Source organism: Musca domestica, unplaced genomic scaffold, assembly GCF_030504385.1.
Source record: "Musca domestica strain aabys unplaced genomic scaffold, Musca_domestica.polishedcontigs.V.1.1 162, whole genome shotgun sequence".
Taxonomy (NCBI): domain Eukaryota; kingdom Metazoa; phylum Arthropoda; class Insecta; order Diptera; family Muscidae; genus Musca; species Musca domestica.
The window spans coordinates 779833-794716 of NW_026712223.1; the positions used below are offsets into that span (position 1 = coordinate 779833).

The 14884-nt window shown below is 37.1% G+C and overlaps 1 protein-coding gene across 1 annotated transcript; it reads right to left on the minus strand.

The window, feature by feature from the left end:
* Positions 1 to 10650: 10650 nt before the first annotated feature.
* LOC131801494 (ornithine aminotransferase, mitochondrial-like) lies at positions 10651 to 14229 on the minus strand. The gene is made up of 6 exons (XM_059120244.1): positions 14015 to 14229; positions 13549 to 13855; positions 12974 to 13142; positions 11486 to 11626; positions 10919 to 11423; positions 10651 to 10851 (listed from the first exon to the last, which is right to left on the minus strand). The coding sequence occupies exons 2-6, from the start codon at positions 13845 to 13847 to the stop codon at positions 10691 to 10693; spliced, it is 1275 nt and encodes a 424-aa protein (XP_058976227.1). The 5' UTR covers positions 13848 to 13855; positions 14015 to 14229; the 3' UTR covers positions 10651 to 10690.
* Positions 14230 to 14884: the final 655 nt, after the last annotated feature.

The following is a 14884-nucleotide window of genomic DNA, read 5'->3' on the forward strand; positions in this document are numbered from 1 at the left end:
ATTATGTTCACGTGGATGGGTAAAGGAGAGTAGGTTATTTAAAGCACGTGTGACCCCACACTTACACAAACCTGCAGGTGACATGGCCAGTAATTTTGCATTCTGGTTGCTGGGGAAAATTAATTTTTTCTTTAAATCAAAACATAAACGCACATGACATTGCTGTGCTTCTGATGTTTCCTCACAGAAGTTGAAGAAGTCAAATTTGGAGCAAGATTTTTCTACAAAGAAAAATCCAAATAAAAGGAATGCGGGTTAACCAAAGATTAGTGTAGCGTAATAAAAGGAATTTTGTATTCCAGGTTAGCTTAATTTTCTCATTGTTGTTGTTTTTTAGTGTTTTTTTTTTCAAGTTTTACCAGGAAACGGAAGTAAGAGAAATGTGCTGCGTTGGAACATGACTTGAAGCTGGTCAACACTGATTGCATTTTTTTAATGGTGCTGTCAGTCGGATGCAGCAGCCTCGCTTCGTAATGACCAAACGGGAGTATTTAATATGCAAAACACATTGCTTAAGTGAACTTCACTCGGACTGTCAGGCAGCTGACTCTGGCGGACATTTGTTTCAGGTGGTTGTTATGGTGATTTCAATTTTTTTAGTTCGTTTTTTTGCTTCTGCACATCCTGGCCGTATAGCTCTACTTGTCATTGCCTATTGTTCGCAATGTAATCGTGATTGTTGAAATGTGAAATACAACAGTTAACGACAGATAAAAAAGCAATGAACACAATTGAATTTTGTAATGGTTTTTACTGGATTATTGCTCTTATTGTTGCAGTCATGAGTGTGGTGGTGGGTTAGCTCTTCATCACCTTGGCTAGTGGTTATCCTTTCAAAATTTAAAATTGTCTAGAATTTTTACAAAATACTGTATATACAGGGTGAGATGAAAAAACTCCAACCAATTTCAGACTTCTGTCATTTCTAATCCACTCGTCCGATAGCTGTTAAAAGTATTCCAGTGGCAGCTCATTATATTGTTTACAAGCGTACAAAAGCATTTTGGCGACAATTTTCCAGAAAACAAGTTATTCGTGATGGAGTTCCAGCGTGATAGTATGATTTCTTTATATTTGGCTGGAAAACCACAAGTGGCCATCGTTAGAGCACTCCAGCATTTAAATGTGAATAAATCTTTGGTGCATCGTACCATCGCTCGTTACCGTGAGACTGGTAGCGTAGCCCGACGTCAAGAAAGTGGACGGAAGACAACAGCAACATCAGCAGAAATGATTCGAAAAGAAAAGAAGCGACTTGATCGAAACCTGCTTCACAGTGGCCGAAAGATGGCTCGTGAGCTGAACGTATCGCAATATTCCATTCGGCAAATATTGAAAAATGAGCTCAGCTCGGGGTAAGGCCATTGAAATTCCAATAAGTGCAAGAACTTACACCGCAACATAAAGAAAATAGACTCAAAAGAGCTAAAGAGTTGCTTCGCTTGGCCGAATGTGGTGAACTGCCGAATTTGGATTTCTCCGATGAGAAAACATTCGTTGTCCAGCAGTTTGTAAACAAACTAAATAATCGTGTTTACCTGCCAAAGGGTCAGCTGAAAATGTGCACCTTCGGTTGGCCAGAACTCAAGCGCCGGCCATGGTGTGGGCCGCCATAACAGCCGATGGTCGCTCTCCGCTCGTATTAATCGACCGTGGCATCAGAATAAATGTCTGGAGGGTGTATTAAAGCCTTGGACTCAGAACTCAGCACCATCGCACTCAGCAAGCGCACCCAAGAAATGGTTACAAAATGAGGCTCCTCGCTTCATTTTCAGAGCACACCACCAAGCGCACACTGGCCACCAAAATCTCCGAATACCAATCCGTTGGACTATTGTGTCTGGAGTATTTTGGAAAGCAAGGTTGATACTAAAAAATACCAAAATGTTGATCACCTCAAGCAAGCGCTTCGCCGGGAATGGGCCAAAATACCGCAGATCAACATTCGGGCAGTGTGTGATGAAGCAAGGAGCCTCATTGGCACGAATAATGGCCTTCAAACGGCCAATGAGGCTCCTTGCTTCATTTTCAGCGCACAATGGCCCCCAAAATGTCCGGATACCATTCCGTTGGACTATTGTGTCTGGACTTTTCTTGAACAGCAAGGTTGCCACTAAAAAATACCAAAGTGTCGATCACTTTAAGCAAGCGCTTCCCCGGGAATGGGCCAAAATACCGCAGAGGAACATTCGGGTAGCGTGTGACGGTTTCATTGGCCGTTTGAAAGACATAATTCGTGCCAAAGGTGACAAATTCGAACAAATCTAAACATATTCTAAAATTTAAAGCTACTTCCGACAGTTTTTGCTTTCATTCAATAAAACTTAAAAAAAAAATGTAAAAATTATGGCGTTTGACTTTGTTGCAGTTTTTTTTATCTCACCCTGTATATCAGTTACTGTAACAATTTGGGAGTAAATGGGAAGTTGAAGAAGACGTCTATGTAAATATACGTTAATATAAGAGCAAGCGAGACAGTGCGAATATAACAGTGATTTTCTCAGAGAGCAATAGTAAGGAATTAAGAATTAAAGACGTTGGATAATAACAGAGATTTAGATTTATAACAGAGTTGAAGTTTATAACGATGAAGTTTTTCGCTGGATCTCTGTTAAAAGTGGTTCCATTACAGTTGCCGTCAATGCTAGAACTTAAAGTTAGACTTCACTTGAAAAAGAGTTGGAACCCTCAATCCAATTTTAAACAGTTTGTCGGAAAACGACCTGACTTTTCACAAAGTTGGGGAACTTTGCCGAAGGACAGAAAAATATGTCCGATTGGGGTTTTTTGTAAGAATTTCCTCTATGACATTTTATTTGGATTTATTTATGAGCATGAGGATTTCTGTAGGAAAAATTTATACCGATGACGTATTTTTTCTGGGGAAACTCCTCATCAGGAAACAATTTTTTAATCGAAAAAAATAGCCATACATAGTTTTCTGTAGGACAACGTTGTCCGGATAAGGGTCTCCTACAAAAAATGTATTCGTTTTTTAGGACATCTTGATCTTTTAAATCAGGCAAATTATCTTCCTTACATTCTTGTTGCAGCCCATTTCTTTTTTAAAAAGATAACACCAGCTAAAATAAAATGCAAGTGGTAAGTCCAAGTGGTAAGAATTTCCCCTCAACAAAAAAAGAACACCAAGTCATTGTAATGGGATTATGCCACAAAGCAAGCACCCGGCTAGAGACGACGACGATGATACTTGTGGCAAGAAAAAAGATACTTGTAATTATGACAACATAAGAGACGGCAAAAAAACAACAGCAAAAATGGGCAAAAAAATCTTTATTAGCTACTTAAATGTACATTTTGTGGTTATTCGTTCCACACCACCGTTTAATGTTTATAGCGGGGAGGGGTGAAAAAAACAGACAATATCTGGGCTAAAAAAATTACAAATGCCAAGAAATCATAATTTCTTTTAAGCGCTGCCAACACCTAGCTACCCTTGGTGTTTGGAATTTTGCTGAATTTTTCTCTCCCCTAAATTATCATCATGTGTTCTTTTGTGTTGTTTTTTGTGCTGTTGTTTTGTAATTTTATTAAAGATTGTTTGCAAATCCTGGCAATAAACGCTTTAGGTTTGCTACCATACCTCTACGCATATGGGACACAATTAGTATTTGCCCATGGCTTCTCATACCCACATTGGCATAAAAAACACCACATATGTGTGGGATATCAAAAGGGGGCGTTCTCAGGGATTTGCGTATGTGTTTGTCCTGTACCTCCTCCCATTTGGCAGAGATTTGTTCCTTGTATTTTTTGCGTGCAATATTCGTGTTAATCCGCTGCATAAATTTACATGATTTCATTTTTCCCGGGCGTTATGACTTTCGTCTTGAGCCTTCAATTTGTTGTTTAATGTGACGTTGCCTTTTTTTTGCAAAATCAGGGCTCATGAAATATGTTCCTTATTTATTTAGCACATGTTTACAGGGAGTAATCCAGCCAGCCACCCGTCACTGGCTGGCTGCCTGGCAAGTGCGAAATGATAAAACTTGTGTTTGATGACAGGTTGATACACTGCAAACTGCAGTAGTATTGCAATCTGGGCTGAAACTTAATTTAAAACTGTCTGTTACCCCGAGCATTGAGGCAGTGATAGTTTGCCTTTTTTTCCATTATCACAGATTATGGTAGTTATTTTTGAATCATCATTTTAGGCAAAAAATAAAGTAATATTATTTATTTTTTTCTTTAGTATAGGAAGTGAATGAGAACACTTTCCGAGAAAGTATACTTAAAGAAAAATGTGCAGACAACTAATGCAGACTTTTGGAAATATATAAAAAAAGTCCCTCACCGGATTTGAAATCTTCGCAAACAGGTAAGAGATGTATATATAAGTTTTAATAATCTTGTTTAGTAGAATATGCTAAAGGATAAGAATATGCATTTATTCTCTTGGTAAATTAAGTTTGGGACGTTTGAAAAGTTCTTAACTACAAAATACCTTCGAAAAAGTGATATTCGTATAAAAATTTAAAAATAAAATAAAAATAAATAAACAAATAAAATAATAAATAAAACGTATTTACGAAATGGCGATAGTCGCATATAAGTTCGGTATTTGGACACCACAAATTATATATACTTATAGAATGGTGATCACATTCAAACGCTATATAAACAAGTAAAATAGTATCAATCGGTTTAGCCGACAGAAGTATACCCTCATCCTTGAGTTATGATTATTTAAACTGTTGACCCTTAATGGGGGAGGTTCCGAAGCAGTTGGACAATATTGACCAATTCGTGTCTGACCTAAGACTGATATAAATATTACAACGTGATAGATTTGGACTATATCGACTACTTCCTAAACAGGGTGACATAAAAAAACTGCAACCAAGTCAAACGCTATACTTTTGACACTTTTTTTAAAATTTTATTGAATGAAACCAAAAAATGTCGGAAATAGCATCAAATTTTAGAAAAAGTTTTGATTTGTTCGAATTGGTCACCTTTGGTACCAATTATGGCCTTCAAACGGTCAATGAAACCGTCACACGCTGCTCGAATGTTGCTCTGAGGTATTTTGGCCCATTCCCGGCGAAGCGCTTGCTTGAGCTGATCGACACTTTGGTATTTTTTAGTGCCAACTTTGCTTTCCAAAATACTCCAGACACAATAGTCCAACGGATTGGTATCCGGAGATTCTGGTGGCCATTGTTTGATACACCCTCCAGCATATTTTCGCGATAATAATCGGCATTTATTCTGATGCAACGTCGCCACTTTCCGCAAAGCGAAGCAACTCTTTAGCTCTTTTGAGTCTATTTTATTTCAGTTGCGGTGCAAGTTATTGCACTTTTTGGAATTTCAATGGCTTTACCCCGAGTTCATTTTTTTATTCACCCTTTGTGCGGGAGGTACCAGAAGAAATGGTCCGATCTCTATCATCTTTATAATAGATCTTGTGTTGATGGACAAATTGAGATGTGCCAAGTCTGAAAGGAATCTGATGTTAATTTCGCGTTTTATGAGCCTAACGAATATTCAAAATTTGGACTCTTTGTGAAAGAGGTACCAAAAGGAGTGAACCGATATATTCCATCTTCACACCGGTCCTTGGGTTAACAAAAATAACGTGATGTGTGTAGTTTGAAGACAATCGGACACTTATATCACATTTTATAAGAGTTATAATTATTTAGAATTTTGTGGGGGAGGTACTTCATGGAGTGGACCGATATTGTCCATTTTCGCACTTGACCGGAATATTTCGACCTTTTGTTGGGGAGGTACCAGAAGGAGGTTTGGCAATAATATTGCTATGTATACAAACTTGGTATACCAAGTTTGGATCAAATCGGATACTACTTTCGAGAGTTATCGTGCGCACCAGCCAGACCGACGGACATCGCTAGATCAACTCCAAATGTCTTGAAACAGATTTGATCTAGGCTTAGGGTTTAAAACAGTTATTTCGATGAGGCACTTTTGGCCATATCAAATGATATATTCCTTCTTTAGCCATATGGCTGAAAGTATAACAATTAATGTAGAAACTGAGCTCGCTCTACGCTTGAAAACACCTTGAAATTACCAAACATTGCTACATTGGGTAAACATCAAGTATCTCTGTGAGACTACCAAAAATACTTTTGCCAAGTCTTAACACATTCAATTACGATTAAAGTGGCTAGACAAAGCTTATTACATGTAATTTCTTTACAAAAATATTCAAATTCTCATCGAAGAAAAAAAAGAAAGAATTCTAATGAGGAAAATAACCTTTTTTCATTCTCCAACGTTCACAAATGAAGACATTTTAAGGTTATTACCGACGACTCAGAGTAAAGTTCAAACAAGTGGCGATAAAACCATCAGATTATGTGTGGCCTTTAACGCCCTTTTGTTCTCGGGGACAACCACCCTCAGTGGTCAGCAAGCCAACAGCTAAGTATCTCAGCATAGACTTGACTTTGCTCCACAAAAAAGGAACGAGGGATTTTTTGGTTGTTTTCTCCCTTTTTTTGGTAAACATTTCTTTCTTCCTCCTTCAGAGATGGCGTGTGTTGATAAACAACACAGCTGGCCAAAAAATCTAATAAAAAACCATTTGAAGACATCCTGTTGCTATAAAAATCTTCTGCCAGGCAGGACACAACAATACAACCTCGAGATGTGTTGAAGTGTTAAAGACTTTTTTAAGGATTTTATTACTTCACAGATAAGATTTGAATGAGCCATTCCGAGACCAAACAAAAAAAGGAGATACAAAAATCTGCAACAGAAAAAAATTGGTACAGAATTTATGGAAAATATGTCTAGAAAATGAAATTAAGAGGGTGTTAAAACGGAACACACAAAAAAGTTAATTAAAAACTATGTTCAAACAGGAGGAGAACGACGACGATGATGACCCAACAAATGGGAGTCAAATTAAAGAATTGCATTAAAGACATTTGTCCCTTGGAGAAAAAATTACAATCAAATATCAATAACAATTCGATGACAATATTGAACAGATTTTAATCTGAAACAGATACTCGAAACGGAAAATTGATATTGATATTGGTTAATTGGTTACAAATCCAAAACAAGTATTGGCGAAGGGGAGAAGAGGAATACCACTTAAAGAAAGTTCACTGAAGTTCACGACCATTAACGTTTTATAAACACCTTTTCCCTGCTGTTTATCATTCTTCCCAATCCCCTTAAAGGTGGCCAAGTATTTACACAGAAAAGTACCATGCCAAATTTTTAAGCACCTTTTCCAGGTAAGCTCGACACACAAACTCGCACACACCCAGACTCACCATCATCTGTGTCAGCAAGGACGTGTTAAAATGTTGTGCACAACAAAATCACAGGAGTACAAATATTTGTATCCGTGTTAACGACTGCCATATCTGTTCTGGTGTCAGTCACTCAGTGAGCCAGCCATTGACAAAGGAAGTGAAGTGTAAATATTAGCAATTAACGGGAATGACTGCCAAATTGTCGAGTTTAAAAAACACCAAATGATGCTTGTTATTGATTGATTTACAACAATAACTGGGTTTACGGTTATGGTACGGGGGAAATGTGGTTGGGAGGTGGCAGTGTTTAATGAATAATATATTATTATTTGCTCATAACGGTCACATATTGTGGCTGGTATGGGGTAATGGGTGGTAAATGAAAACCTGAATAATATAATTGGGTATATACTTTCAAGAATATTGACAGATAACGACAATGACGTGGAGGAATACGTGCAACTTTGGGTAACGCTGTTAAATGTTAATACAGTTTTTGCATCCTATTATCACCATTCTATAAATACGTTTTATTATGCCCTCAGAGAGGGTATATATCATTTGATACGCCCACAACTAACCTCGTCGATAACGAATAACGGTTTTATACCCTAGCTCTCTTTAGACCAAATCCGTTTCAGGTCATTTGGAGACGATCTATCGATGTCAGTCCCTCCGTCTGCTGACTGGTGCGCACAATAACCTTCGAAGTTATTATCCAATTTGGTCTAAACCTTGTACATCGGAATATTATTAATGATTTCGTAGATGGGTCTACTCCTTCTGGTAACTTCCCCACAAAAAAATTATTTACTGCACAGAAAGAGAAAGGATAATTAGGTCCGAAAATGGACAAAATCGTTCCACACCTTCCTGTACCTTCCCCACAAACGGTTAAAATTACACACATACCATTTCCCTGGTACCTCCCCCACAAAGGGTCAAAGTTTTGAATAACCAAAACGATTATAAAATCCGAAATAAGCATCCGGCTCTCTTCATATTTCACACATCCCATTATTTCTACTAACAAGAGATCTGCAGTAAAAATTAAATGTATCGGTTCACTCCTTCTGGTACCTCCCCCACAAAGCGTCAAAATTTTGAATATCGATGAAGCTCATAAAACGAAATTAACATTTGATTCCATTCAGACTTGGCACATCGAAATATTTCCATCAACACATGATCTGTTTCAAAAATGGCAGAGATCGGACCATTCCTTCTGGTACCTCCCCCCTGAAATATGCTTCCGGCTCTCTTCATAATTCACACATCCTTTTATTACTACTTACACAAATTCTGCTGTGAAGAATGAATATATCGGACTACTCCTTCTGGTATCCCCGTCATAAAGTGTAAAAATTTTGAATACCAATGAAACTCAACGCAATATTTCCATCAACACAAGATCTGTTATAAAGATGGCAGAGATCGTACCATTCCATCTGGTAACTCCCCCACAAAGGGTCAATGTTTTGAATAACCAAAACGATTATAAAATCCGAATTAAGCATCCAGTTCTCTTTAAATTTGATAGATAGATATCTGCCAACCTCTTCTAGAACCTCACCCACAAAGGGCCACAATTTCCAATATACGCGAAACAAGTCGGTGATTCTATCCAACTTGCTATATCTAAATATTTCTCTCAATCAGAAACCAGATATGAATATGTAATTATTTCGTATAAAATTGGATATACATTTTCGATCTCCTTTAAATTTTGAACATACCAATATTTTATAGCTGTACCAGATGAAGTCCTAACGCATATTTCCACATTTTCCAAAAATTTGCTTATATATTATTTAAGAATAGGAAGTAGACGATATAGTCCAAATCTGGCACGTTGTAATATTTATATCAGTCTTAGGTCAGATACGAATTGCACAATATTGCTTCGGAACTTCCCCCATAAAGAATCAACAGAATAATCATAACTCATGGCTGGGGGCAAAATCGATTGCCCTTGGAAACCCACGACATTCATACATATTCAGCTTGTTACTTGACATTCCAACGATCAAAAAACGTATTTACGAAATGGTGATATTAAACAAAAATTAACAAAAAATATATTTAATTGTAAAAAAATAATAATAATTTTTCCAGATACATTTGCGAGATATGTTAATGTTTTCGGTTCGTATGCTTGGCCTTGGAAACCCACGAAATTCATACATATTTAGCTTATAACTTGACCTTCCAACGATCAAAAAACGTATTTACGAAATGGTGATATTAAAACAAAAAATGTAATATTAAATTGCAAAAGTGTAACTCCTCTTGAGCTCATTATTTTTTTGTTGCGCGTTTTCAATTGTCAACTCAATATGATATTCTAATATTACATTTGGTTATGGCAACGAAAAAAATACAAAAGCATCGAATTAACAATAAGACCGTGTCATAAAAATATGAGTTCGTCGACTTTTATGGCATTTTCCTTGCTACCATTGTGGCGCATTATGCCCATTTTGTAACTCTATTGTAGAATTTTGTGTAATCCATTTAACACCATAATCTTTGTTTATATTTGGCTGGTTGAAGGAATTTCCAGCATCCTTTTAACCCCTCTTCTACCACCCCACCTCCTCAATATATTTTTAGAATTTTTTTCTGCTCATAGCAATAATTACCTTTTTAAGATTCTCTTGTTAATGGTTTTTATTGCCCAGAAATTCCTGACTGCAAAATAAATGAAAGTATTTGTTTTCTTAACTACTTGGCCAACAACAGATAAGACGGCGAAGGAAGAAGACACGACAATGCCAGCAAGAAGGCTACTTTGACATTTTTATGTATCCTTGCTGTTGCTGTTGTGCCATGCTCCCAAGACTGTCATTGTCTTGTCGCAAAATGTCCTTTTTTGTAGCCAATTTATTGCTTAACGACCGCATGTCACTTGATTTGTCTCAAGACTATGCATCCATCCATCCATCCCTCCCCCGCCATTTAAATGAAGTAGCCGTGATTTAATTAAAAAACAGTTTTTTGCCTCAAAAAAGGAGAGGAATATGAAACAATTTTTTTTAATAAAAATCAAGAGTTTTTTTATAATTTCGTTTCACATTATTTGAGGCGTTCTTTTTATCTTAATGTTTTTGCGGACACTTCCTTCAAGGCTGACGACGACAACGAGTAAATGAGTGGTAATTTTATGATTCAATTATTTTTGTTGGCTTTGATGGTCGAGCGACGTCTGTCAATGGTTTTGGGTGACACACTTTTGTCATTGTGACATTGAGGTTATGATTTTTCATTTTTTTCTTTTTTTCCAAACAAAAAGGAAATTGCGTTTTTTTATTAAAAAAATATATTTATAAATTCTTTTTTCATTTACAAAAAATGCACTTAGAACTCTACATTTAAATGCTTTCTTTTACAAAATATTCAGACTTCAGATTCTTGGAATTAAGGCACGGCTTTTACATGGACATAATGGTCTTCTTAATAATATCCACACTTTCCAACATTTGTTCCTCGTTGATGACCAGGGGAGGGGCAAAACGTATGATGTCACCATGGGTGGGCTTGGCCAACAAGCCATTCTCCTTCAATTTCAAGCAGACATCCCAGGCATCGTGTTCTATTGGAAAATAAAATAAATTTTTAGAAAATTCTGATATTCCAATCTCATCAACATTTCCACTTACTTGAATTAATAACAATGGCATTGAGCAGACCCTTTCCTCGGACCACGGAAACCACATCCTTGGGCAGCTTATTCAATTCACTTCTCAACAATTCACCCATTTTGAAGGCATTTTCAGATAATTTCTCTTCTTGCAACACCTCCAGGGCGGCCATGGCTACCTTGCAACCCAAGGGATTGCCACCATAGGTGGAACCATGTTCGCCGGGTTTAATGCAGAGCATAACATCATCATTGGCCAAGACAGCCGATACGGGGTACATACCACCCGATAAAGCTTTACCCAAAATTAAAATGTCAGGTTTAACGCCCTCATAGTCGACAGCCAACATACGACCGGTACGTGCCAAACCGGTTTGTACCTCATCGGCAATCCAGAGGACATTGTTTTTGGTACACAATTCGCGTACCTTTTTCAAATAGCCATCATCGGGAACCACAACACCGGCCTCACCTTGAATGGGTTCAACCATGAATGCGCACACATTGGGGTCTTGAAGGGCTTTCTAGAAAGGCAGACAGATTTGTTTTAGTTCCTGATTTTTAATTATTGAATTGTGAAATATACCTCCAAGGCCTGCACATCATTGTATTTGATGATTTCGAAGCCAGGCATAAATGGTCCAAAGCCCTCATAACTGCTGGGATCGGTGGATGCTGAGACGGCTGATAAAGTTCTGCCCCAGAAATTGTTTTCGGCAAAGATGATCTGGAAATATAAATAAAACAAAAAAATAAATAAAAATTGTAATTTTTTGGAAGATTTAGTCAGCCTCAGAACTATTCTTTGTGTTTGGAAAGATTCATAAATTTAGAGAAAGTCTTCAGAACCACATTTTTCTCAGAAAAATATCTCGAAAGATATTCTACATTTCTGTAAAAGACCACTTCAACCTTCGACAGATGAAACCTTATAAAGGCGAGGGAAAGAATCATCTTGAGGTTGCCTACTGATACTCCTTAGAAATTTTTTGTAGGTTAGTCAAGGGCTTCTATAACTAAGTAGTCACAATTTGTGGTATTCTATAGGTCATAAGAAATCCCCTGAGATCTTCTATATTGTTCTTCTGAGGTCTTATCTAGGTTCTTAAAATAATTTTGAGGTTTTTTTATAGGCCAGTAGAAAAACCCTGAGGACTTTTAAGATAAGTTCAGTCTTTATGTAAGGTAATAAATACCTCCTGATTCCTTATCAAAATCAGATGAACCCTTTTGGAGTCGCCTACAAATAGGTAATTTGAAGCCATCTACATATTCTATAAGTTAGTCTACAGGTCGCTTTACTCAGCCGAAATCGTCAGTCTTTAAATTACTTTTAAGATTCTCAAATCAGTTGAAAATCTATGAGTGGGAAAAAGTCATCTAAGGTCTTTCATATGTCAATATAGGGAGGATTTCCATAGGTTAGTAGAAGACCTCTGAGGCCGTTATTGCGGGTTTTTTTGTAAAATAGAGGGATTTGATCACTTCGAAGGGCGGAAGAGGTCGGTATAAGTCGTCGAGATGATTTAAATAATGTATATCTCAGTTTAAATCCTCTGAGGTCTTCTTTATGGCAGTAGAGTGGGGTCTTCCATATATTTGAAGTCTATCGTCATTAATTATAAACCCTACAAGAATTCGAAGGGTTTCTAGAGGTAAATTTAAGTTTTTTAAGGCCTTGAAAACTGAACCTGGCCGGAGTCACTAAACACGTAACTCTTTTATCTTATATAACAATATTCTCATTCTCAAAAATCTCATATCAGTAGTGGTTTGTAGACACCCTAGTTTATCTATATTTGAGAACAAAGCTTCAGAGTCAATTTATTTAAAAGTGGGAGTATTTTGCCTTCTTTAAATCATTAGGCCTTCTATAGGTCCGTAAGGATCTCAGCGGAAAGCTGTTATAGATCAGAGGAATATCTGTAAGAATTTTTATAAACAATCGCTGGTGTTTTCTATAGACTACTAGAAGTCTTCTAAGTCTTGTTTTGGCCAGACCCCCCATAGTTTTTAAGATTTTTATAGATCTGCACGATTCATCGTGTCCAACAGTTTTTTTTCTAATTCTTACCTTGGCTTGATTTTTCGGGATATTCTTCTTGGTGTAGGCCCATTTCCGGGCCAATTTGCAGGCAGTTTCTCCACCCTCAACACCGGTGTTCATGGGCAAAACTTTGTCATAGTTAAACAATTTGGTGACATATTCCTCATACTCTCCCAAGACATCCGAATAGAAGGCTCTAGTAAAATAAAACAATAACAAGAAAATATATATCAATTAACAAGACAACGAACTAGAAATGCACAAAGCGTTATGTTTAGATTTCAAATCAAGAGCAATAACTGAGATAAGGCTTGACCTATGCTATTGGTGGTATATTGTGGGCCAACACCACTATCAGTTGCTATACTCGTTTTTTTTTTTCTTCTTATTTTATGATAGACTACCCTGATAAGACAGCCAACACTCCCTGTGCGTTGCTTTCACAAAAATTACTCCCCGGGAGTGATAATAAATTTCTTTTTTCAAATATAGATTTCTGTTGCTAAAGTTGTCCGGCTTATCTCAAGTTCTTGCTTTGTTTCTTCGAAAACTAAAGAAAAAATTTCCATTATTCCTCCTTTGTACCTTCTTTTTCTACTTACCGTGAAGTCAAGGCCAATACTTGAGCCTGCTCCGTCAGAGCTTTAATAATTTTGGGATGACCATGGCCCTGATTGACAGCTGAATAAGCGCTCAAGTAATCAAAATACCGCTTGCCCTCCACATCCCAGACAAAGACACCCTTGGCCTTGGTGAGTGCCACGGGCAGGGGATGATAATTGTGAGCGCCGTATTTATCTTCGCGTTCGAAGACTTGTTGCGATGTCAATTGACGGCTGGCAATTGTTGTACCGGGTGTGCAGAGGCGGGGTGCCAATCTGGTTGTTAATTTTGAAAACATAACGCTGGCTGTGTGGAATAGAAACAAAAAATAAAACTGCCTTCATTAGTGTCATTTGCATAGCTAACATGAGTTCTCAGTTTCAGTTTCAACCTGGCGTGAGAACTTTAAGGTGGAACATATTTCAAATATGGCAAAACACTTGACACTTATTTGTTTATGCTTACCTTAAGTAAAAACAAAAAAATAACAGCGGAATTCCAATAACACGAATTTACGTTGCAGCAATCTTCTGAGAACCGTCTGACTGGCGAGCGATCTGTGAATGAAATTAAAACTTGACGTCACTCTTAAATGCGATAGCGCTCCAATATAAATTGTAGTGTCCAAAGTGACTGCTTGCTCACGACTAATTGAAACGACAACTGGATAGAACCGCTCACGGTGCCAAAGCAACTGATCCACCACCACTTAATAATCAGCCGGCTCGGCCAGCATAACAATTAGCATTCTTAGTGACTGCTAGATTGACATTCGTTATCAGTTTGTGAGAATATTTCATAAAGAGATTTCAAATGAAACTCAACACAAATTACTCTCTTGCTATCTATCTCTCGCTCTTTTATGTTCACATAAACACCCACTTGAAGAGACGGTATCATTTATGCCGTTTGTTTTTCCACCAAGTGTTATTGATTTTTTTACCGATAAGTGGAAAATAATTTTCCTAAATGTTAGTTATGAGCATTTTTAAGAGAATTCACACTTTTTTTCTAAAAATAGATTCTATATTCTCAGAGTAGAACAAATTGGTGAAAGAGATAGTGTTGCGAGAACAGATACTTAAGCATGAATGTTGGTTTAATTGTGTGTGAAATGTACATCTCTTAAATATATGTATGTTTTAGGTAATATGAGACATTCCATAATTTCAATATTTTTCCTAAGTGGAACTATTTTCTGTAGGAAAAAATCAACGTTATTCTACACGTCCGTAGGAGATCTCAAGATCCTCTGTAGTAAAATAATATCTTCTATAGAGAAATAGGATCATGAAAGGCACATACACAATATCTCAGGCCTCCTTTAGCAAGTCA

What these genes read in the sequence shown, in the direction of transcription:
- LOC131801494 (XM_059120244.1), bottom strand. Translation starts at nt 13,847, where the DNA reads ATGTTTTCAAAATTAACAACCAGATTGGCACCCCGCCTCTGCACACCC. An exon ending in GTATTGGCCTTGACTTCACG is followed by an intron (nt 13,143 to 13,548) that starts GTAAGTAGAAAA and finishes TTATTTTACTAG; the next exon opens with AGCCTTCTATTCGGATGTCT. An exon ending in TGCCATTGTTATTAATTCAA is followed by an intron (nt 10,852 to 10,918) that starts GTAAGTGGAAAT and finishes ATTTTCCAATAG; the next exon opens with AACACGATGCCTGGGATGTC.